The sequence below is a fragment of the Paramormyrops kingsleyae genome, chromosome 14 (assembly GCF_048594095.1).
Source record: "Paramormyrops kingsleyae isolate MSU_618 chromosome 14, PKINGS_0.4, whole genome shotgun sequence".
In the NCBI taxonomy this organism is placed as follows: Eukaryota; Metazoa; Chordata; class Actinopteri; order Osteoglossiformes; family Mormyridae; genus Paramormyrops; species Paramormyrops kingsleyae.
Window position 1 is genome coordinate 10,436,589 of NC_132810.1, and position 23,734 is coordinate 10,460,322.

Consider the following 23,734-nt stretch of genomic DNA (forward strand, 5'->3'; position numbering starts at 1 on the left):
AGCCCTATGCGGCCCCTCGTTAAGAAGACGGATGGGATGATTATGCCAAAACTGATTGGGTTGCAAGCTTGTATAACATCGGCTTTTACAGATGGCGTCATGAATGAAATTACGGTTTTTATACTGTGCTACATGCTTCTGAATAAATAGGGACATTTGGGTGGTTTAAGGGTAAACCCGTAGCCTCAAAATACCATTAAAATTCAAAGCTATGATTGCAATAAACTCACAACTTCCCCTTAGTGACCAGAATAACCAGTCCCGCCCTCGGAGTACGCGCTCCCGCCAGTAATGCGCATGCCCGTCAGCAACGTCAGTCAAATAGGCGAACGCGCAGTTGAAGAATGAGCTGTAGAAAACGCGGCTTCGTGCTTTGCTGATAGTGAGGGGAAAAACGAAGCATATTGCGTTCAAAACAGATTTTAATGGACGAATTTGGTGAGTTGTATTTCTGGGGAAGTGTTATGATCTGTTTATTACTTCTGTATTTTGGCTAGGCTGATTGAAAATGCACAAATGTAGAAACTAGGTAGTAGATATCGCGCGCGGTGTGAAGGTTGTGTGCGAATGGCGTGGGTAGGCCCAGGCTTCAAGCGCAGCTCGCTAAGCGCTTAAATATTTTAAGATGTACCTCGGTTTTGGAACCATCCCGTAAATGATATGTATTTAAATAATTCTACTGAAAAGTTTTTTAGGACATTTTTTATGACATGGGTGAGTTTTGTGTCAACCACCCGAGTAATTTATCGCTTGCTGAACAGAGCGCTAGCTAGCTGGCTAGCCAACTTCCTTATCTATGCGGTCGTAAGGAGCGTAGGTGCTAAAACGACCCCAATAAAAACAGCATATCCATGTAGCGATTTCTTTTGTAAATCAGTTTAGTTTTATTGGTAATAGTATTTTGATAATAAGCAAAGTTACAGGAACTAGGGAATGTATAAGCTGCAGGTATGTTGACCTGCTTGCCCTGTCTCTTGGTTTTTCATGTTTTATAACCGACCTATAATCTATGAGAGCGCTAGTCCACTAATTGGTGCGATGGTCTTACAATGTCAGTAATCCAGTATGTAGCGCTGTAGTCTGGTTCCAGTAACTGGGCGAAGGGCCACAGGCTAATTGCTAACTAACCAAAATAAACCCATCGGACGCTAGCAGGCAGTCGTGCTGCGCATTTTTCACATTGCGTAGCTTTCTTCTGTACTTTGCTTTCTCTGCGTTCGAGAATCGTAGGTAGAAACGTAGTTACCGTACAGCTAGGCTAGTGATGTAGTCCTGTTGTTTTTAACCCCGTTTAAGTCCATTTGGATTTATTTTACCGTTGCCGCAGAGTAAGCTAATAGGGCGTAAGGTGTGAACGTGTTTTAAATGCTTAGGTTTACATCACGATTACTGTTGATACTTTAAAAGCTGACTCATTGGTGGATGTCGCAAGCCGAAGTGGCTTTGCAACTGTAATCAGGTGGATTTACAGGCAAACGTGTACATGTTTTTCTGATCAGTTTGTTCCCGTTTCAGTTAATTTATTAACACCATTAGATAACTGTTACTAGCTGTGGTGTCTGAGAGTGACAATATAGAATAACCTTGTTTCCCCCCCACCCCTCTGTCCAACAGATCAGTCCTATACAGAAGAGCCCATGACTGGTATGCTTGAGTCTGATCCTGTTGGGGGCTGCACCCTGACAGGCACAGAAGTTGCAGGGAATGGCTGCCAGCTTGCAACCCCCCCTATTTCAGCCCAAGGACAGGACCCCACCCAGAATGTTGGGCCTTCCTCGGACAACATTTCTGAATCAGTGGGTGATTTGCCACCAGCCCCAACAGAACAGGATCCATCTGCTACACCGTTGGCTGAACAGTCAGAGTCTGTACCACAGGAGTTGCCCCAGCAGCCAGAGTCATCTGAACAGGGCAGTCCAACCAACATGGAGCTGGAGGACACGTCGAAGGATGCCGGGGAAGCGGAGGCAGAGCTGTCCAGTGCCGAGGTGCCGTTTCCTGCAGAGTTTGAGAAGTACTCAAAAGTAGTGGAAGAAAACCCTGAAGACTTCACAGGTTGGACTTACCTGCTGCAGTACGTGGAGCAAGAGGTGAGAGTTCATCCTGAACACAACAAATGCCATACATGCTCTATATGCTCGACAGACAATTTTATACTTGTGATCTTTCAGAATCATGTTGGAGCTGCTCGGATGGCTTTCGACTCCTTCTTTGCCCGCTACCCGTACTGCTATGGCTACTGGAAAAAGTATGCTGATCTTGAGAAGAAAGCTGGAAATGTAAAGACTGCAGAGGAGGTAAATAGAGGTTTTGGGGGAGGGTACCCATCTTCTAACAGTCCCCTTGAACAGCTTGATGAATTGGCCAATCGCAGCTGTCATTCGCTGAAAGAAAGCTTAAGTCTGTTTAACATAAGACTAAAAAACTGCTGTCATGTGGTGCCTGCAATGTGTTGCTGCTTTATACTTGATCATTTTTACATTTTATATGTAGGTTCGTTTTTTATTTGTCGGTTGGCCTCAAAACCAAATGAATCATCAAATATTTGAGACATCTCGCATTTAACATTCAATAGACTTTGTGAAATGCTTTGGAAATTTCGGTGTTATTTTGTAGGTGACAGTCATCTCTGCTTATCTGTCTGGTTTCCTGGAATTAGTTTATGAATCTTAGACAGCCCAGTAGTTATATCTAGATCATCTTTGATGGGGTTTTTCTTGTCTAACTTACCGCTGTAAAATCCTTTTGCTTACACCCTCCTTTATCAGCACATTTTTTGCATGGTGGTGTGCAAGTGTTTTTTCCTTGCACACTTTGCAGTGGTCTGCTGTGTATTTGGTCAGGCACTGGAAGAGTTGCTACAATGGTTCTGTACTGCAAAGTCTGTGCCACCAAATAAAGCATAATCCTCAGCCTGGTTTGAAGGCAGGACCCTGAAATCTTAGAAACTAGCACACCTTGCTGCACCTGTTGGACACCTGAACCCTGCTTTATCCAGCCCAGTAAATGGTTATGCCTTTTCAGCCTGAATTTGTTTGCAGTTGCGTAACATCTCACTTATCAGTCAAGGTTGCATGGCACATAAGTCCAGTGTTGGCTGTCCACTGGAGGTTTGGGTGGCAATCGTGACCTCTTACAGACTCGCACTTCTTGCTTCAGGTTTACCGTCAGGGCCTCCAGGCCATCCCCCTCAGTGTGGACTTGTGGTTGCACTATATCAACTTCCTGAGGGAGACGGCCGAACCAAACGACCCTCAGGCAGAGGCGACGATACGATCGTGAGTAGCGCCACTCGCTCTGTTTTAACGTAGATGACTTCTTGAATACAGTTTGATCAGTCGCAGTTCTTTCTCATCTTATGCTCCTTAACTGAGGGGTTAATTCATTCCTCTGTAAATTTATGGGCTTTCTGCGCAAGAGTAGTTAAGACCTGTGTGTTAAAGAAACTAAGATTTGTGCTGAATGCTGATTTTGAGGTGTCACTTACTTTGTGTTCTCCATCCATCAGTGCGTACGAGCATGCGGTATTGGCTGCAGGCACCGACTTTCGTTCCGACCGCCTCTGGGAGGCCTACATCAACTGGGAGACGGAGTTGGGGAACCTGGCCAACGTCACCGCTGTCTACGACCGAGTCCTGGGCATCCCGACGCAGCTCTACAGCCACCACTTCCAGAGGTGAAGCAGCCGGCGTCTGGCAGGCCTGCACAAACTTCTCGAGCCTTTGCTTTACTTGCCTCTTTGAAGGAGTGTGCAAAGCTACCTTTAATCCCTTCAGCATCCCTGACGTACATGCCCTACATTGGGTCCAAGTGCAAGTAAAGGGCCACTTGGTGAGGAAGACCCAAGCCTGGAACTGGAGAGCCACAACCCACCTTGTTTCTGAATGCGAACATCGGTCATTGATCTCCACCTCAGGTTTCGGGAAATCTGCCTTACAGTACTTCTGATGGGTTCTCGACGGCACCGCGTTTGGTTGCAGCCATTTGATGTGGACGCGTACTGTGCCGTAGGTTCCGAGATCACGTCCAGAACAACCTGCCCAAGCATTTCCTGCCTCTGGAGGAGTTCGTGCGCTTGAGAAAGGAACTGGCTGCGACGAATGGGCACGGCGAAGGAGAGGCACCACCTGAAGATATCGAGCTTCCGCCTGGCAACGAGGACCTTGCTGACCCTGCCAAGGTACATCCTGGTTTTTGCTTGTCGGTGCTCATGCCTCTGGGCTTGAAAGGTTTCAGAGGCGGGTATTTGATTTGACTGATGAAAGGTTTGAGAGGCGGGTATTTGATTTGACTGTTTCTGGGTGAATTCTTTCAGTTGGTCACAGAGATTGAGAACATGCGACACAGGGTGATGGAGTCCCGCCAGGAAGTGTTCAATCACAATGAGCACGAAGTCAGTAAGCGCTGGGCCTTCGAAGATGGGGTGAGTTGAAAGGTCCCCAGCCTCACATTGACTGCTTTTTAACTCTCAGGAGTCTGAGGCCTCTCAGCCCCTTTCGGGGTAGTCTGACATGCCTTGACATTTTAAAATGTTTAAAAAAACATTTATCCTTAAGTGTTGCATGTGCTTTTATTCAGCACAAACTCGGCACCAATAATCTGAGACCACTTAGAATGTTATTGTATTTTTTGTTTAAAGTTGATTTTAACATACTTTTCAAAAACCTATTTCAGACATGCTGAGAAATTGTAAAAAAATCACATTATAAACATTTCTAGCCAAGAGTTTTGAGCTCTGAAGCTTATAGACACAGTGGTTGGCTACACAGGTGAAATTTTATGTGGTTTGATTACTGAAGTGACACTTTTTCTCAAAGTCAGTGGCCTACACAATGAATATTGATGAGAGAGGTGTCCCCACACCTGTAGTAGTTTGCATACTGTCAATGGCCCATCAGTCTGGAATGTCACTGCACCCCACACCCATCACTTTGGAAAGGCACTTTGAAATGCAAGAAAAGTAGCAACACTAAAATCCTTTTCGCAGTTTATCGGTAGATGAAATGATAAACTGTGAGCAGTTGCTATAGGAAGCGATAAATATGATCCAGTGTCTATGCATAGTTAATGGAAATAATAATAGTGACTTATAACACTCTGGGGATGAGGGCTTTATAAAAGTTTTTTTTATATACATTTTGTGTTCTATCATTCTTTTTGAGGGACTTGGTTACAACGTACTATGGTTATAACGTACAAATTCTTAATGTCCCCCGAGGTACGTTGTAACGAAGTTCGACTGTACCGCTCTCAGCTGAAGATCGTTATTCACATTCTAAATAGCAACATTACCGCGTATTTGAACGCATTCGCATGTGCATGGACAATGCTGAAAAAATTATAATAATCGATACTTTATTGTCCCCGTGGGGAAATTGTCTTTACACCTCCCTCAACTTGGTCTTCGTGGCCTAAGTTGTCCACAAAGGGCAGCCACCAGTAGGGGCGGGGCTAAGGGTCTTGCTCAATGACCCCATGAACACAGGTATGAGATTCACTGCTGAAACTGGCAACTCTGGCACAAAGCTTCAGCAGCAGAGACATATGCGTGTACCATATTGTTGCCGATCAGTGTAAAAACTACCCAGACATGTGCTCTTGTTTGTCACAGTGGGCGTATTCACATATTTCTTTACCCAATACCAACTGTCGGATTATCATGTTATGCAAATTATATATTTGAAAAGTAGACCATCCAAGGTTTCTGAGGGTGTTTTTTTTTTTTTTTAAATGTGTATATGACAAAAACTCGCAGAGTTATTTGAACGGTTTGACAAAATTTCTGTCACATCCCGCTGGCGGGACGGCCGACTCCAGAGGGTTAAAGGTTGAGCCGCACTTACCCAAAGGCCTCTCCACAAGCAAACTCTCACTTTTGGTAGAATTGCAGATCGCACTCTCTTTACTTTGCAGTTTCATCTTTCTTTGCTTTCTAGATCAAGAGGCCGTATTTCCACGTGAAACCCCTAGAGAAGACACAGCTGAACAACTGGAGAGAGTACCTGGACTTTGAGATCGAAAACGGGTCCCTGGAGCGTGTGGTGGTGCTGTTTGAGCGATGTCTGGTGGCCTGTGCCCTCTACGAGGACCTGTGGATTAAGGTAATCAGGAACCTTTCCCCCCTGTCAGCGCCTTGACGAATTTCAACTCCTCAGTAACTTTCTGCGCAGTTTATTTGTAATGTTGATATGTGACTGTATCTGTTGTATTAGGGGATGGCCTGCTTGCCACCAGATTTGACTGCTGCATTTGCCAACTACGTTGCATCTCTTCGTCCTACCTTACAGAAACTAATCTTTATGGTTCGATGAAGGTGCTGATGGGTTTAAAAGAATTTTAAATGTTCTGTCAATGTATTCTCGTGCGGGGACTGGGAGCGGCGGTGTATTCATGTATTATATTTTGCCTTTTATCTTTCTGATCTCCCTACCCCATCCCTTCTTAAAGTATGCAAAGTACATGGAAAACCACAGCATCGAAGGCGTGCGCAATGTTTTCAAGAGAGCCTGTATGATCCACCTGCCGAAGAAGCCGACCATTCACCTGCTGTGGGGCGCCTTCGAGGAGCAGCAGGGTAAGTGCAAGCCTTTGTGACAGTTTATACCCCCTGTTACTGCAAGCAGTTTTATTGTAAAATCAGGGTTTGCTAGCATTATTCGTTATGGTAGGGGTGTAACGGTTCTCCAGATCCACAGTTCTGCTCAGACCTTGATTCTTGAGCAATGTTTTTTTTTTTAGGGGGGCGGTGTATTTTCATCGTAGACAATTTAGAACACTAGAGGCCTATTTTCCATATAGCGTTAACCACAGGTGTGATCACTTGATCAGGATTGGACCAAAATAGTCATGTGGGATGCCGTTTGAATACAATAAAATGCGTGGAAGTGTACCTTAACAATAAATAGAATAATTTGATTTTGTAACATTAATTTTAATGTTTCAAATGTATAGTTTTGTAATATAGTGAGAGCCGAACAGTTTGCACCTGCAGTGATCACAGTAGGTTGGCTTGAAGGGGGATCGCGGTTCCGTCTTCTGGAACTGACATGAGATTGAATGTTTGTGTTGCAGTTTATATAGATTGCTTGCCTAATTTTCATTTGCGTTTCAGTTGGAGTGTAGATATGTCTGTGGCTACTTGCTTGTGCGCGACATGGTGAGGCTTGGATTGGGTGCTCTGCATTTCCTCCTCCTTACCCCTGTTCCATGCTTTAGGCAACATAGAGGAGGCACGTGGTATCCTGAAGACCGTGGAAGAGGCGGTGCCTGGACTGGCCATGGTGAGGTTGCGTCGGGTCAGCCTGGAGCGTCGCCATGGAAACCTGGAGGGCGCAGAGGCGCTGCTGCGGGATGCCATTGAGAATGCAAAGAATGCCAGCGAGTCCTCCTTCTATTCTATCAAGCTGGCGCGGCACCTTTTCAAGGTGCAGAAAAGCTTGCAGAAGGCCAGGAAAGTACTGCTCGAGGCTATTGAGAAGGATAAGGTGAGGCTGACCCCATTCCCTCAAATGAGTAATGAGAAGAGCCCCCTTCCGTTATTTTGTGAGTATGGATTGTAAAGTGTTCTGTGGATGGAGTAACCGTTGCAGGAATTCCTGGCCTAGAAGCAGGGCCAGTGTGTCAATCTGTACTAAATACAGACCTGGTGGAATGTGAACTGTGCAGCACAACCAACAAGGATTTTTTTTTTCCTCCCAGTAACTGTTTACAGACATTACCGGTGTTCTGGTGACTGTTTGTACAGCTGTCACACCAAAGCTCACTGGCAGTGCTTGAGACTTGGGTGTCAGTGAATTTGCAGTGAAATGCAATTGTTCGCCTGTGTGTGTTCAATAACGATGCTTTGCCCCTTCCACCCACAGGTTTTGAAAATCTCTACGCCTGACTACGCTTTTGTATCTATGTATCTAGAAAGATCAAAACTGATAACTGAATTGTATTTACTGATTGAAACGCTTTCAGATGAGCCCCAGGCTTTACCTGAATCTTCTTGAGCTGGAGTACAGTGGGGATGTGCGACAGAGCGAGGAGGACATTCTGGCCTGCTTCGACAGAGCTCTAAGCAGCCCCATGCACCTTGAGTCCCGCCTCACCTTCTCCCAGCGCAAAGTGGAATTCCTTGAGGACTTCGGCAGCGACGTTAACACGTGTGTATTTGCCTGTCATGCCCCTTGTGTGTGTGGCACCTTCATCTTTACCAGTTGGCTAAGTGCTCCTTTTAATACCTCGTCTTTTAATTCAAACTGCAGGCTTGTGGCTGCTTATGAGGAACATCAGAAGCTCCTGAAAGAACAGGAATCTTCAAAGAGGAAGGCTGAGAATGGGTAAGGTTGCTGTCGACTGCATTATAAAGCCTTGCTGAATCGCTGAACGGGTTTCACTAACGTAAAATTAATTTGTCAGCCCGGATCTACTAGTTAAGCATTAAGTGATATACTTTGCAGCTCTCAGGAGCCGGACCTTAAGAAACAGCGCATGGACGAGCACGGCATGAACCAGGGGCACATGATGCCTGATATGCAGGCCAATCATTCAGCCTACAATTACAACTGGTACCAGGTTAGTCCTGAACACTGCGGGGACAGCTTGGGTTTGACCTGTCTGTCGGTATTTGTGTATGCACGCCTTGCAGTGTCGTAGCCTGCTGTTAATCTGTGCCCTTAATATGCCCCTCTTTTTTTTCAGCAATACAACTACCAGAACCCGTGGGGTTATGGACAGTACTATCCTCCCCCTCCCACCTGATCAGAAGATACTGGGAGATGAAAATGTTAAATTTCTACCCCGTCCTACAACGCAGCTTCCTCTTCCCATTGGTGACACATGCCCTCTGACCCCCACCCCACCCCCCTCGCTTTATTTTTTTCTAAAGATCATTTGGCTTTGCTGCTGAGAAAGCGGTGTGTTGGATAGCTGTGGCAAGCGTAGACCATAAATTGTGGGGTTTTCTCCCTCCATGTTTTGACGGTTGTCATTTAAGATGGGTTCCTTTTAATTTCTGATGATTAGTTTTGATGTTTCAATTTGTAAAAAACAAATAAAATGAACCTTTCCTTCATTTACTGCCTTTTTGATCTGAATTTAAACTGTGGGTATATCTGGTATAACTTATTTCTGAAGTAGAAAGGGCTTTTATGATGAAAGGTAAGGTCTCGCAATCTTCAGCTTGGATCTGTGTTCTGGGTGTGCAAGACAGTAAAAGGCTCTCATTAGCATTTTGACATTCAGCTAATGGCTCATCCAATAACCCAAGATGATAAATGGGAAAACAGGAAAAAGATCACCCAGTACAACCACAGCTTTGTGGATGTGGTGCCTTTCTCTGGCAAGAAGGGCTCTAATGCTAAATCAGTCCTCCTGTCTGGGTCTCCCCTATGCTTGGGTGATGGCTTGGTCCAGTTACCTTCCCCCACCCACCTTAAGCTAAAATAATTGTGATTATGATCAGTCCGTATACTGAAAATGGTTTTAACCAAATGGTGACGACCAAAGTGTGTGTGCCTTTCACTTAAAGGCTGCTGTTAGAGAGAGTAGGTAACACCGGATATACTTCTGTTGGAACAGAAGTTAGGAAATGCTGTGTTTATTGCATATGTGAATATTGACAAGGAAATGGTTCTATAATAGTAATTATTGTTGGATTTAATCAATTTAGCAAATAGTCATAATGAGGTTTATTAGCCATGTGTGTTCACACTTTGTCTTGACAGTGAGGCTGGCAAATAACATGCATTAATGCTTTTTGTATGCCATAAGTGATCTTGTCATACATCTTTGTGTTAATCTTGACAATATTCAAGAAAATACTGAAAGATAATACAAGCTTTTTTGTTAGGGAAAAAAAAAGGTTTTAATTGACTGAAAATGGGGACAAAGATTTAAAAATAGATTGACATTAAGAACGTAGAAAACGTAAAACAAAATGTGTTGACCCTGACATCAATTGGCTGTTTCACCATTTCCATCTTTTTAAATGCAAACATACTGCATGAACACATGGGTTCACAAAAACTTGAATACTGTAGTTGGAAAACTGGAAATTAATCAACCCCTTTGGAAACCCCCTCCCCTCAGCATTCTGTAGCTGGTGAGATATTGGCCAGGTACCAGTATGGGTCCACAAACTCTGGGTTGGGTTTCCCTGCTATAAAGGGAGCTCCTATTCCTAAGCGACAAGAAAATATGAAGTGCCCAAATAGATGCCCTTCCAGTGGACAAAATGTGATGTGCTGCCATAAAGATGCCTTTTCAATTGGGTAAATCGAGGTGCACTCTGGCTACCTTTCTAGTAGAAAATACGAAGTGTCCTGTAGGGTGCTAGTCCTGTTGGAGTGCCCTTGTAATAGGAAGAAAAATATCCGATAGCTGCCTTTCCAGTGAAGAAAATGAGATATGGTGCCCTGCTATGAGAGAGTTTTTTTTTGGGGGGGGGGGGCTCTGTGAAAAGGGCAATAGGTGCCTTGTTATACGTGCAAGATCTGCTGGTGAGTATGTGTTTTTGGAATATATCAAGATGGTGGGAAATCCAATATGGCGGACTTGAATGCTAATGGGCGCAAATATAGATGATCCAAGGCTTAAGGGGGGAAAAAGGTCACAACCCTAGGACAAACGGTTCACGTTATACGCATAAACGTACCTTAAAATTTGGCCTGATGGTGGCGCCACACAGATGGATGGATTGACCCCAGATTTGATGCCCGTTTACGTTACATGTGTATTCGAGTGCTTTCTCTTACCAGTAAACTTTATATATTGTAATGTAATGTCGAAACTGGTGTCTTTGATATGAATAACAATTGCTTTGCTAAGAAAAAATATCAGTCAATGACAATTGCGATGTGGGAACCGACTATCATTCGGAGCTGAGGAGCATACTTACACTGACATTTTGGCAAAAAATATATAAGCCTTTTGACTCGGTTAAAACGATGCTGATTGTACTTTCATTTTGGTGACATTGACTATAACAGACAGAATTATTTGCTCTTGATTTGCTTTTTGAGTTAATTGTTTTGAATGACATATCTGGCAGCTAAACCATTGTGTTGTACTATATACATAAACTGTCTGAGAAATTATCTTACAGTCATGAGAACGTTAAGTACGTTTCATGAAACGTGCCTAAGCAATCGAGAAAAACTACAAATGCGATAACCGGAGATTTCGTCGATCTGCCATCTAGTGGATAAAGTATAAATTGCGGGTTGCTCTGTCTACGAGACCGAGTAAAAATCCCTCCAATCGGATTGGACGCTAATTATGAACTTTAACCTTGTGGACGTAACCAAACAGCGCCACATTTGATAGTGAATGGAGAATCGTTAAATGGTATGTTTTTGGAATTTGAGGTTAAAGTAAATCTTTGGTTACCTTCATCTTGGGATAAGGTAGCAATCGATAAACAGGTAAAACGTGTAGTTGCCTTTCACTGTTTTACTATAAAGTGCCGGTTATAACTGTTAGCTAGTTACCCGCCTGTCGATTACATGGTGTTAACTTGTATTATTTCAAGTACCCATGTCGGTTAGCAATAAAACAGAGAGCATAGTAGAATGAGTAGTGGAAATCAGAGAACTTTGTTCCAAACATGGGGGACTTCACTTTCAAAAAAGACTTTAAAAAGCGATGGCGGGAACCAAGCGCCAGGGCGAAGGAAAGCAAGCGCGAGCACTGGCTCGGGGAAACAGCACAGGACGGCAAATCCCGCATCTGTCACTCCCCGCAGTTCACTTTGGGGCGAGATTGGGCGCGACGTGAGAAGTGCAGAGGTGGTAGGACAGCAACAACAAGAAGAAGAGGACGACGAACTGATGTTGATAGCGGTTTACGAAGCGGAGAAGGCATTGCAGGCTGCTGACTACAGTATAGAGGATGGCAGTGTAAAAGTGGCTTTGCCAAATGGCACGTCCTTGGACGATCTCCCAGGCTTCGACAGCTCGTCAGCCGAAGTGTGGGTATATCCCACCAACTACCCCATCAGGGAATACCAGCTGAAGATATCGGAGGCAGCCTTGTTCCAGAACACCATGGTCTGTTTGCCCACCGGCTTAGGAAAGACCTTCATTGCCGCTGTGGTAATGTACAACTTCTATCGGTGGTATCCGTCAGGGAAAATCGTCTTCATGGCTCCCACGAAACCCCTGGTTGCGCAGCAGATCGAGGCATGCTATAAGGTGATGGGGATTCCACAGGGACACATGGCGGAGTTAACAGGTAGGCATGACTTGTATGAAAAGTGTCTCAGACACGGATGTAGATTTTAAGGACCTAAAATGCTGATAATTTTGTACAGTCAAGAACTTAAACAGTCCACAGTTTTAGTTACAGAGCTTATGACGTCCGTTCATCACCCCTCCATCCATCCACTACATTTTCGTAATCTGGTTGTGGTTGCTGGAAGCCTGGAACCTATCCCAGGCATATAGAACCAGGCTGAGGTGCCAAAACCATTACAGGACACATACATAAACAAGATCTGCCCCCCCCCAGGCAGCACGCAAGCTAGCAGCAGGAGGGAGCTGTGGAGGGCACGCCGGGTGTTCTTCCTGACCCCCCAGGTGATGGTGAATGACCTGTCGCGAGAAGCCTGTCCTGCCACTCAGGTCAAGTGTTTGGTCATCGATGAGGCCCACAAGGCTCTGGGGAACCACGCCTACTGTCAGGTACACAAGCGCCCCCTGCAGAATCATTATTCCTGTTGTTATTATTTATAATATTATTGTGCATAAAGCTAACACTGAATAGGGCTTTTTTAACGTAGAGTAGCAGCAGTAGGCTGCACATTGAATCAATAGGTTACACCGTTACCTCACACCTCCCAGGTTGGGGGTTCGAGTGTCCCCCCTCTGTGTGTGTGTGTGTGTGTGTGTGTGTGTGTGTGTGTGCCTGTGTGGATTTCCTTTTGGGTACTGTGCCAATATTTAAATGCTAATTGGTGTCACTAAATTACCCATAGTGTATGATTGCGTGTGTATGTGCCTTGCAAAGGATTGGTTATCCTTACCTTGACCATCAGCAGTGCGAAGGCAGGGACTGGATTAGCAGCTGTGCAGTGTGTTTGCAGGGGCTGCTGTCTTAGGGCTCTGTGTAACTGACTGTGGTCTTACATGTTTGCTGCAGGTGGTCAGAGAGCTGATAAACCAGACTCAGCAGTTTCGTATCCTGGCCCTAAGTGCCACTCCAGGGGGAGACATCAAGGTGAGCAATGTGTCAGAGCAGAGAAGAGCAGCCCCCCCTCCCCCCGCAGTCCCCCTATTGAGTGCCGAACCTCTGTGTCGCCCCCTGCAGGCGGTGCAGCAGGTCATCTCCAACCTCTTGATCTCTCACATCGAGCTGCGTTCTGAGGAGAGCCCTGATATCCAGGCCCACTCACACCAGCGCAGTGTGCAGAAGATCGTCGTTCCCCTCGGAGACTTGCTCTCAGGCTACCAGGCCCGTTATCTGCAGGTAGGCACTTGGGCTATGTTGACACTCTTGCTGTAAAAGCCAGGATCACTGTTTACTTTTTTCAGAGAATGAATTACTGCGATGAACAGATCATTTCATTGGGTATGAGTAAAACTGGGCCACTGTTAGTTATGAAATGCTCTGCTGCCACCTTGTGGTATGGATATGACAGTTCCGTGTGGTGATTTGTTTTAAAAATATATGCACCCTATATTGGCCAAGCTAATTAGTACAGTGTGTTTGATTTTTATTTAAAGAGAATGAACTCGATGCCCTCTTGGTCAGGCACTTCTGTCCAGGAAAAGATTGGGGTGGAGGGATGTTTAGGAGCCCCCCATCTGACTTAACATTTTTATGGATTGGTAATATTTGCTCATTTCCTGCACAGCCTATTCCACTGGTCATGTGGGGCATATAGAGACCCCACCGTGGCTCAGTAACTGAGCTTCATCGGGGTCTGGTTGTAAACAGAGCAGGATTCGCACCCCCCTTGCCGCTGTCAGATCCCCACCTGCCTCTACATGTTCTGGCATCCCCCAGGGAGGGGGCAGATGGCCTGACCTCTCCTGTGGGTCGCCACTGCCCTCTTTTGGGCTTAAAAATAGCTTCTGTTCTCCCCTGCTGCATCATCTGGGATCTCAGGGGGGGCGGGGGGGGGGGTGTTCCCACCGAGGAGCCCCTCGTGGGCTGGTCGCAGGGGGTTTCGGCATTGCTGCGCCTACAGGGGACTCTCTAGGGCCGTACTGATGCACAAAATACACACTTAGTTCAAACCATGGTTCTGGGTTCATGATTCGGTGCAGTTTCAGTATAGTAGAGAAAACAAGACTTGTTTTCAAATGATTATTAAAACTTCAAACAAATACAGAACAGTTGCAATCCAAAGGCAATGTAACTGTTCATGTGTCTGTAAAACAAAGCCTAAGAGGCCTTATTTGCACATTGTAAAAATAAATATACAAAATAAATTTTAAACAATCAAATATAACATCATAGTATATTTGTATAGTTCTCTACAGTATACTATACTTCTCTAGTACAGTAAAATCCACTTATAACAGACTTCAAGGGACCTGGCAAAACAGTCTGTTATATCCAGAGTTGCTGTATGCCCAGAACACAACTACAGGACACCATTTACTCATGCCACACCCCAGCAGACACACTTGTGGTATAGATTATTATATTGTACATGTAGTAATCTAACTTTACCTGACCAGATGCGTGACTATTAATAATCCCGACTACGTATCTGTGCTGGATATCACCGGCACGCCACACGCCTTGTAGGGGGAACTGCATGTCCGTTATAGCCGAACAGAACTACAGCCAAAATCAGCCCCGGGGACCAAATTGTTTGTCTCTTATATGCGAGTCCACTATATCCGATGCTTTTTTCTGCGTGTTCTTAAAGGCGCACGGCTGGGACCGTTATAGTCCGAGACCGTGTTGTCCGTTATAGACTGTATTCTGTTATAAGCGGGTCCACTATAACAGGATTTTATATTATATATTATTATTTGTATTGTGTATAGCTGCATATCTGTAGCGATAAACACATCTATAGCCATAGTTATTTTTTGTGCCCGGTCTGAATTTCCTGGTCTGAATTTCCGGGCAAAAGCAACATAAATGCCATGAGAGGACTAACTTGCAGGGGCCTGTTCCTGCCGTGCTCCTGTCATAAACTAACTCGAATGCTCAGACGATGTAAATGTATTAATTTGTTTGTGTGTGTGCGCCAAGCCGAGAATGATGTACTGGACAGTACACAAAGGATAGTGAAGCCCTGCAGCCCTCGGGGCTCTGTCTCTCATTTTAAAGCGTGTGATCTAACACAGATGGCCTGTACAAATACTCAGAGAGAGCTGTGATAAGCTGTAGCTTGTGTGTGAACATTGCTGGTCAGGTTCTTTTTAATCATTTATTATTATAATAATAATAATAATAATATACACAGCCGACTGCTCTTAATCTTGTAATATTAAAAGAATAGATAATAGGGTTAGTAGGTTGGTGGAGGAAGTTTTCTTTAGTTTTTTTTTTCTTTTTTTTGAGACTTGCATAAAACTGTTTGTCCCAAAGGATTGTTTTGCAGGACAGATTTTGCACTTTATTTACCTTGTAGGAAAAGAAATGAACATTTAAGGAAACGATCAAGAAATCCACAGCAGCTGACATTTGTTCACTACAACAAATTTACAGAACATCAGGAGGGAGGCTAAAAATGAAAGCGATGCGGCATCAGGCGTCCGTGTGCTTCTGAATCTCCGCTGTGGGGCTCCCTGATCCACACTCTCGTTTAGGGACACAGCTGTTCCACCCCCCCGCCCCAGGAAATAATAAACGGCACAGTGTCACGCCTTCCTTGTGCTTTCAGCGTCCTAAGCTTGAACCCCCCTTGTGGGGCATCAGCCTCTCTCCCACCCTGGGCCGCATGTCGCTGTGCAGGGCTGCAGCCCCGCTCACCTTTATTTTTATAACATACTGGGGGGTAACCCCCCCCTCACATGTCACTGAGCCTCCTGTAGCTGGACTGGGACAGGCAGCCTGCCAGCTTCGTCTCAGTGGGGTGTTTCCCCAACCTTATGCTCGATCATACTATTCCTGGTCTGAAGCAAGTCAAACAGCAGTTTGCATCCTCATGGTAACAGTCCAAGTCAAAATTAAATTCTAATATTTCTGTCTAGGAACACGGTGAGAAAATTGGGATTAATGCTTCATTCCGCTGTTTACTGTCACGTCCCGGAAGCTTCTCTTCTGCTTAAGCTGCTGTCATGTGATATTCTGTTGTTTTCTTGTTCTTGAATTTGTTTTTAATCATATTGCTAATTCATTAATTCCATTGGGTGGGGTGCAGTATAATTATTTTATGAAGTCAAGTTTATTAAGTCTAAAATACTCAGGTATCCGGGGGTTAGGGGGTGCTGCCTGTTGCATACGCTCACACCCCCATGACAAGAAGAAAACCACACAGCAGATGAATAAACAGAAGTTTCTAGAGGGCATAAGGGAGATTTAATTAGCTCATGTTTTTGGTAACGAATTCTACAGCTTACTACTGACGCAAAAGTATTTTCATATATGACATAGAAATAAAAAATATTAGTAGTATTATCATAAATAACATCCCTACCACTGTTGTCAGACATGAATGAGGTCTGCGTCTTTTTAATGTCGCTCGTCACTCGCTCGGTCTGCAGTGGCGAAGGACCCCCCAACACTGACGCGGAACAAGGATGGGAGCTCAGTAGGTGCCGGGGTCAGTGTGGGGGTGCTGCCCAGTGAAAAGGGTGGACTTTACAATAAGGCTACCCATATAAAGGGTTTATGAATGGTTTATAATCTGGTTATTAATTAGGTTGTAACACTTTGTAAATTATTGATAGACAATAAGCAAGTTATAACAGTTTTCGTTTTATTAATTTCTTTATTATTACTACCATTTACAAGTGGCAAAAGGGAGCCTTATTGTAAAGTGGCACCGTGAAAAGGAATGTGTCCCCCCCCCTTCCTATTGGAAAGAGAATGAAGGATCATGGGATGCGGTGAAAACATCTGACTGTCACACAAATTCTGCCACTTCCTGCCCCCCCCCCCCCCCCCCCCCCCCCTCTGTTAGCAGTAACACAGTCAGTCTGACTTTGGATAACTGTCTGCAGTGTGTTTATGGTGTGAATGTGGGTGCCTCTGTGATCTCCAATTCCAGAAGCACTGATTATCACATTAGCGTGGAGTCAGATGACTGGGATTCCTGTCCTAAGATGGCCTCCCAAAAATGCAAAATAATGACCATTCAGCATTAAAAACCAAGAGGGAAATAGTCATTATCATCACTGGCCCCTGTTCACCCAGAAATGATATGGATATTGTAGCGAATGGCCATCGATTTAGGGTTAAACTACTGTAATCTGCCTTAGGCCGGCTGGTTGCGGCATGGGTCAGTGGACAAATGGGCCACACTGGACTAGAGTGGTCAATAAGCGTATGAGGTGGGAGGGACCATTAGAGTCAACTCAGGGCCTCTCCAGGAACCAGATCTCGTTTCGGCGGTTGGCATCGGCTGGGCTGCTGTAGCTTGCCACGATGAAAGAGTCACTCAGGAAGATGCCCGGCGACTCGAGGATGTCCGCCAGCACGTTGATCTCATTGAGGATAGTCTGTTCGTTCGTGGCACCGCTGAAAGCCCTGAAAGTGAGGACGGAAGGAGGAGGGGCCATGAAGCCAGAACACCAGCATGGAGGTGCCAGCGTTCAGGACGGTCACTTCCTTTTCAGACAGGAAGTGACATTCCCACTAAAGGCAGACTAAGCCCAGCTGCTAAGCTTTTTGTAGCTTAGGAGCATAATTATCACAACATTACTTTAAAGATCCTGTCTCTCTTAAGAGTCAGCCATGAGTCAGCCATGGGGTTCCCCAATCTCAGACCGACCTGGCGTAGATGATGGTGGCAGGCCATTCTTCGATGATGATATCTCCATCGAAGGGCTGTGGGGGCTGCCCTTGAAACTCTGGGGGCAAGTAGTAGGCCACGGTCACAGCCTGGGACAGGGCGGTGTGCGCCTCGTCTGTACGCACCACAGTCACGATGGGGATAGTCATCCCCAGGTAGCTGCCTGCAGATGGGGAAACGGGGGTGAGATGATCAGAGCTCTCCTGGGACACAGGACACTCGGGGGACCTCACACTGGCTGGAGAAGCCCTGCATTTGCTGATGACGTGCCTGGGGTATATGCTTACCTCATGCTCTTGTGGATCCAACCAGAAGCTGCATGACATCTGAAGCCGATGGGGAGGGGTAGTGGCGTGCGAGTCGGCGTGGAGAGTTACCTGAGGAGTTCTGCTGGCAGATGTATCTCATGAGCTTCATGAAGCCGTGGCAGATGCTTTGCTCGTAGGTCTCCTCCTGGATGGTGATGCAGGCCCAGTAGGCCTTCTCGTAGTGCCTCTTCTCGTAGAGCACAGTCCCGCACTGCGGGGGCACACGCTCTGCTCAGCCATGGATACATGTCAACCAGTTTAAGTTGCCTTTAAATTGCTTCCAAAAGCAAATTCCTAGTTTAGTGTGCTGAAGATAACCTTTTACAAACAGTGCATCTTTGCTCAGTAGATCCTCAAGGCGTGTTGACAGGGAAACCATTTGGCTGTTACCTGTGCCATGTCGTGGGATTTAATTACAAATGTAGCAGTGAAAGCTGCCAAACCTGAATGTGACAGGATGAGTCCGAATGCGGGACCCGGCCAAAACCTGTCCTGTTAAGTGATGCTCAGGTAAAGCCCAGAGTTTCCGTTCGGCCCTGGGGTGGGACTCACCTTCTCTTTGCGGATGATGAGGGTGCTGGGCACGGGCTGCCGGTCCTGGGTGCCATCGTTGTTGGTGGTCAGCTGCTGGATGGGCCCGGCCATGTCTGTGGGGAGGGGGGCACAATGCCATCAGGGGAGTTTAGTCTGTTTGGGAGGGGCTAGTGCTCTGCTTATTCACCTTACTGGTGTGTGCTGGTGAAAACCCCTGTGGGGCCCTAGGAGAGCCTCCCTGCTGGTGCCCCCACCTTCCGCAGCAAATCTCAGTGGCCAGTTTCACTTTGTCCCTAATGGTGCACAGCCCTCTGCATGCCACTTGCACTGGAGGACTTTGCAGTGAGAGTTAGAATGGCTCCTTTGTGGATGTTGATTTGCGTCGGCTCCCTGTACCAATGTTGCTGAGGTTTGTGAGTGGCCTAGCATTCCGAGCGTCTTCCAAGAGAGGCGTCACACCCAGAACGCATTGCTCCCTGAACTGTATTGACCACATGATCTAACGCTGCATCCAAACCACCTTCTGGACTTGATCTGGCTGGAATGCCGCCAGCCTGCACGGCAACGTGAGACGGCTCTCCATTACCCCCACCCACCCAAACATGAGCTCCCCCTCAGGCATCTGGAAGTCGGATTTAGGGAATTTCAGGTGCCAGAGAGCTGTGTGTGTGTGTGTGTGTGTGTTTGGGGGGTTCACCCCATAACATGGGTCGAACTCACTGAATGTATACAGCCAAGTGTGTTTATCTTCCTGGGTTCCTGGGTCTCAAACACCACATTTACTGAAAGGAAGGTGCCTGTCTAACCTAGGACCATCCAACGCTGCACTTAGTGGGCTAAGTGCTTCTTCTGTATTACCGGTTCTGTAGCTGAGCTTGTCCCACAGAGGGGGACACAGTGACTGACATCATGCACTGCAGTTGCAGATCAATAGGTCGTAGGTTTCGAGTGAGATTGGGACTCACTCCACAAAAACAGCATATTTGAAGTGATGAGGTATGACTAGGAGTGATAACGGCACAGGGATCCCCCCCACCCCCCACCCCCGGGTAGGGGTACTGGTCACCTGGAGCCAGTGTGAGCACAGGTGACTCAGGCCGAGCAGGTTAGGCTGTTGGGTGGGATCGCGTGCCAAGGGTGGGGGCAGGGAACGCCTCCATGACACTGTTTCACCGCATCAGTGATTGAGAACAGTTTGCTCCTAACTAAAAACAACTTGTTTGTCAAGGCTTTATAGGTTTGTTTTTAACATTTTACATTCATTTGGCGGCATGCAATGCAATGTTTAAGATAGTATGTAATTATTACATGGAAAAACCTGTTCCGTATCTTTCTGCCTGCCAGCAGCAGCCATGCTTTCTGTGGTGTTGGCTGTGCTTCTGCGAGGGGGTGTTGGCTGAACCTTGTTTTATTGTGTCAGTAGCGGCTGGCCTCTTGGGGTGTTACAGCCACACGGGAGTCATAATACCAAGTCCCGACGTTCCCCCGTCTCGTTCTTGCCGTGTTCCGCAGGGAGCCGCCTCTCCCCGCGATTCCGGGTTAAAAGCGTTAGTTTGTGTTTCGGGGTTGTTAGTGACCCCGTGCAGTGACAACCCACATCTAGCGACCTGGATGTTGGCCTGAGTCCTTAACACCATAACGCCTTAACAATGTCTACTGCTGGCCCCTCACTGGAGGGTGTGAAGCTGTTGGACCATGTAAGAGACCCCAGCTTTAAACATAGGAGTCTGAGCTGCCACAGGCCTGCATGCAGCTTGTCTGTGTCTCTAATCCTCTCTTCATCACTGACACTCATTCAGACCCGTTTGTACTGAGAATGTCAGAGTCAGACCCCCTGAGTTTCAGGCCCGAATGCAGACTTTGTCCGTTCAGCCCGGATGTCGCAGGAAAATGGTCCTGGCTCTTTAAGCACCGGACTGTCAAATTCACACGTGTGACCTCACTGGCTGCTGCGTTATCCTCAGCACCAGGACCTTCATATCCAGAGGAAAATGATTCACGTGCCCCTGGAGGAGACCAGCAAAAAATCGAGACTTTCTTCTTTCCCAACGTCTCCGCATAGCAGAATTTACATGCTGCATGATATCAGCACTTTACCTTTGCATTATGGCCCATGCCACGCCCACCATGTGAATTCCCTCATTTTGTCGTCAGGCGCTCTTAAACGCTCTGAGGTGAAATTTGTTGTTCCTCTTTCCCCACCATATGAAAATCATGGCCCTTTGTCTTTTGTTCTGGCACCCGCTTTTCCATGAGACATCTGTGCTTTGAAAGCGTGTGACTTTAGATGGTGCCCTAACGCAGGATGATTACTTGGGACGGGCGCGAGTGCCTGTGATCGGAAGCCACGCTCGCCCCATGCTGAGTGGCCTCGGAGAGGAAAGACCTTTACACCTTGTTAGTAGGTTCGCTATGAGGGATGAAGATGCGTTGATATGAAACGAGGGAGCAACTTGTGGGTATTAACTTGGTGGGCCAATGTGTGGCTCAGTGGGCTCTGTGCCTGCAATCAGAAGGTCGCTGGTTCTAGCCCAGCCTCGGCACGTCTGCAGGTCTTTGAGCAAGGCCCTTAATCCCTAGCTCCCAGAGAGCAAATTGGGGAGGCATAAGAATTTCCCCAATAAATTATTATTATTATAACACTGTAAATGTGATCTTTATCATCTCGGAATGACTGGTGCTGGAGATGAAATGTGTTACTGGGGATTGATCAGCAGACAGCAGGGGAGAGGCCACTGTGTTGGATTTCCCTGGCGGGTGGAGCAGTGTTAACACTCTGCTGCCCTTTTGTGCATCTTTCCTTCATGCCTGGAGTCACCTCCAAAGCCCAGTCCCCACATGGCACGCTTTGCTCGGAAAGATCCCCATGCACATGGCGTAGGAATTGCCATGTGACCAAGAGGACCTTCCCCCCCCCATAGGTCAGCATTGTCCAGATCAGTTTCCAAAGCTATGCCCTCTTTGGTAAGAGGTTTATCTGCCACCTGAGGCTCTGTGAAGGTTTCACCGGTGCTGCCCCTATTTTTTCTTTGTGACTGTTTGTTCAATACTCACCCGTTACTGTTTTATATAACTTTAGACTTTGTCTCTTTAAGTTAATGTATACTGCCATTTTAAAGCAAACTGGATTTTATCGTAAACCCATACATTTGTCGCGAATAATTTCATTTATGTAGATCTCGGTATTTTTTTGCGTATTGCAGTGGGGCGTTTTAATTCAACTGCATGAAAACCACGATGGCAAACAAGAATTTCATTTCTTTTTATGCAGCACCTGAATTCTGAGGTGCACTGCGGCCAGTGGTATGATTTTCTTCTATGTGTAATTACAGGACAGATATCATCTAAATGCCATCGACGTACAGCAAATGGTCATTGTGCTTAATTGTCGCATAATTGTCACTTAAATTGACAGAATTCAGTATAACGGGGATTTTTGCGCGTTCTAAATGTGCTGTTCTGTATTTTAAATTCGATTTAAAGGCTTATTTACGAGTTTTGACTGTTTTTTCTGGGACGAGAAGCTTGCGCGCTTCTTTACGAACTTTCAAACTCGTTAATGTGCATCCAGCAACAGGAAATCACTGTGTGAGGGAGGATGAGGGAATTCGCTGCTCATTGTTGCCGTCGCGTAATTTTCATGCCTTGGTGGTGCTGTCCACAAAAATGTCTCCGAAGTGCAAGCATGATAAGAAGTATGCGTGCAGTGTCCATGCATCCTGAACGCGCGCAAACCCCGTCTTACCTCTGGGCACTTCGACCTGATGTCCCCTGGCCACGTCCTGCCAGTAATGTAGAAGTCTCTCCTGCTCGTCATCTGCCATAGTTTCACCCTCTTCCAGACTCCCGTTGCCGGAGTCTGACTGCTGATCCTCCGAGAAGGATTCCAGGTCCTCCAGCGTGATCATCCCGCCACCGGCACCTGAACTCAGTCCGCCGCTTTCGCCACCTTGACCGCCGTTTAGACGACAGCCTCCGCGGTCCATCGTCGCCTTTGCGTTGAGAGGAACGTTACTTCGGAAAGTCTGAAATCTGCCTGCTTTACTTGCACACTTTCCGGTGTCAGTAAGCAGTCGATGCCCGCCTGCCCCCTGGGGTATAAATTAAGACAGCTTCACGCTCCGTTCACCGTTAATTTCGCAGCTTGTGTTGATCGCGTCTGGCAGGTTCCCTTTACGTACTTAAGAATTACGAGCTTAAAAAATTGAAAACGAAATAAAGACCGACCGAAGCTGGAGATCGGTACCCTTGAATATCTGTCTCCGATGGTCTTGATGGGACTCTAATTTCATCTTTATAAGCGCCTCTGGGCGGTCACGTGGCCCTTGGCCGGCCGCCCCTTCCCACCTCGGGGCCGTGCTCTCGGACCGTAGGCTTTTTTTTTCCCTTCCTTAGTTTACTGATTTCTGTGAAAGACTTGACATTACTTTCTTGCTCCGTTTAACTGCATATACAATACGAACAGTTGTGCTGTCATTTACATAAACTGTATGACCTATATTCAAAGCCGCAGCTGGTATGGACTGATGTAGCTGTTTGTATAGATATTGTATATTAGTACATAGAATTTTGAGTTAATTATTACCACTCCTTAAGGCTAATCCTTAAAAATTATCATAAATATATTATAGTTGGCATAGTTGTGTGTGTGCATGCAGGCATGTGTGTGTCTGCAAGTGCGCGTGTGTGTACACATGCCTGTGAGTAAATACATTTGTGGGTGGGGGGGGGGGGGGGATTGAAGGCCTCCCCCTTGATTGATTTCCCTCCATACTGGAAGCGGAGAATCTTTTTCTCATCAACACCCTTTTTTCACTTCAGGCTGTGACAGGAATGAAATTGCCAATTTCGTAATGGAGACTGAGCAGTGTTTCCCTGTAAGACGTGCCGGCATGTGTAATGAAAAGCAGCCCCGTCTCCCATGCGAGCCCCTGCTCTGGGCAGCGATGCCTGTGCATCACGGTGATGGAGAGCCTCGGTCTGTCCTCTC

The 23,734-nt window shown here is 46.3% G+C and overlaps 3 protein-coding genes across 5 annotated transcripts in view; 2 read left to right on the top strand and 1 right to left on the bottom strand.

Moving 5' to 3' along the window:
• The first annotated feature begins 287 nt into the window (after window positions 1-287).
• LOC111852490 (pre-mRNA-processing factor 39-like) lies at window positions 288-9,058 on the top strand. The gene is made up of 14 exons (XM_023828479.2): window positions 288-438; window positions 1,615-2,090; window positions 2,172-2,297; window positions 3,160-3,278; window positions 3,509-3,676; window positions 4,012-4,180; window positions 4,316-4,423; window positions 5,937-6,101; window positions 6,448-6,574; window positions 7,216-7,484; window positions 7,963-8,147; window positions 8,250-8,324; window positions 8,445-8,559; window positions 8,686-9,058. Exons 1-14 carry the CDS (start codon window positions 426-428, stop codon window positions 8,743-8,745), a joined length of 2,175 nt encoding a protein of 724 aa, XP_023684247.1. The 5' UTR covers window positions 288-425; the 3' UTR covers window positions 8,746-9,058.
• Window positions 9,059-11,251: 2,193 nt separating this feature from the next.
• Window positions 11,252-23,734, top strand: part of fancm (FA complementation group M) — a 39,713-nt gene continuing 27,230 nt past the window's right edge. For all 3 annotated transcript variants that reach the window (XM_023828460.2, XM_023828462.2, XM_023828461.2), the window contains exons 1-4: window positions 11,252-12,216; window positions 12,493-12,665; window positions 13,123-13,200; window positions 13,291-13,449. In XM_023828460.2, coding sequence (XP_023684228.2) covers window positions 11,556-12,216; window positions 12,493-12,665; window positions 13,123-13,200; window positions 13,291-13,449 — 1,071 coding nt within the window. In that variant the 5' untranslated portion in view covers window positions 11,252-11,555. The remainder of the gene's footprint in view (window positions 12,217-12,492; window positions 12,666-13,122; window positions 13,201-13,290; window positions 13,450-23,734) is intronic.
• Window positions 17,057-23,060, bottom strand: soul3 (heme-binding protein soul3). Its single transcript, XM_023828466.2, has 5 exons — window positions 22,490-23,060; window positions 18,763-18,857; window positions 18,280-18,421; window positions 17,882-18,065; window positions 17,057-17,637 (listed from the first exon to the last, which is right to left on the bottom strand). Exons 1-5 carry the CDS (start codon window positions 22,728-22,730, stop codon window positions 17,466-17,468), a joined length of 834 nt encoding a protein of 277 aa, XP_023684234.1. The 5' UTR covers window positions 22,731-23,060; the 3' UTR covers window positions 17,057-17,465.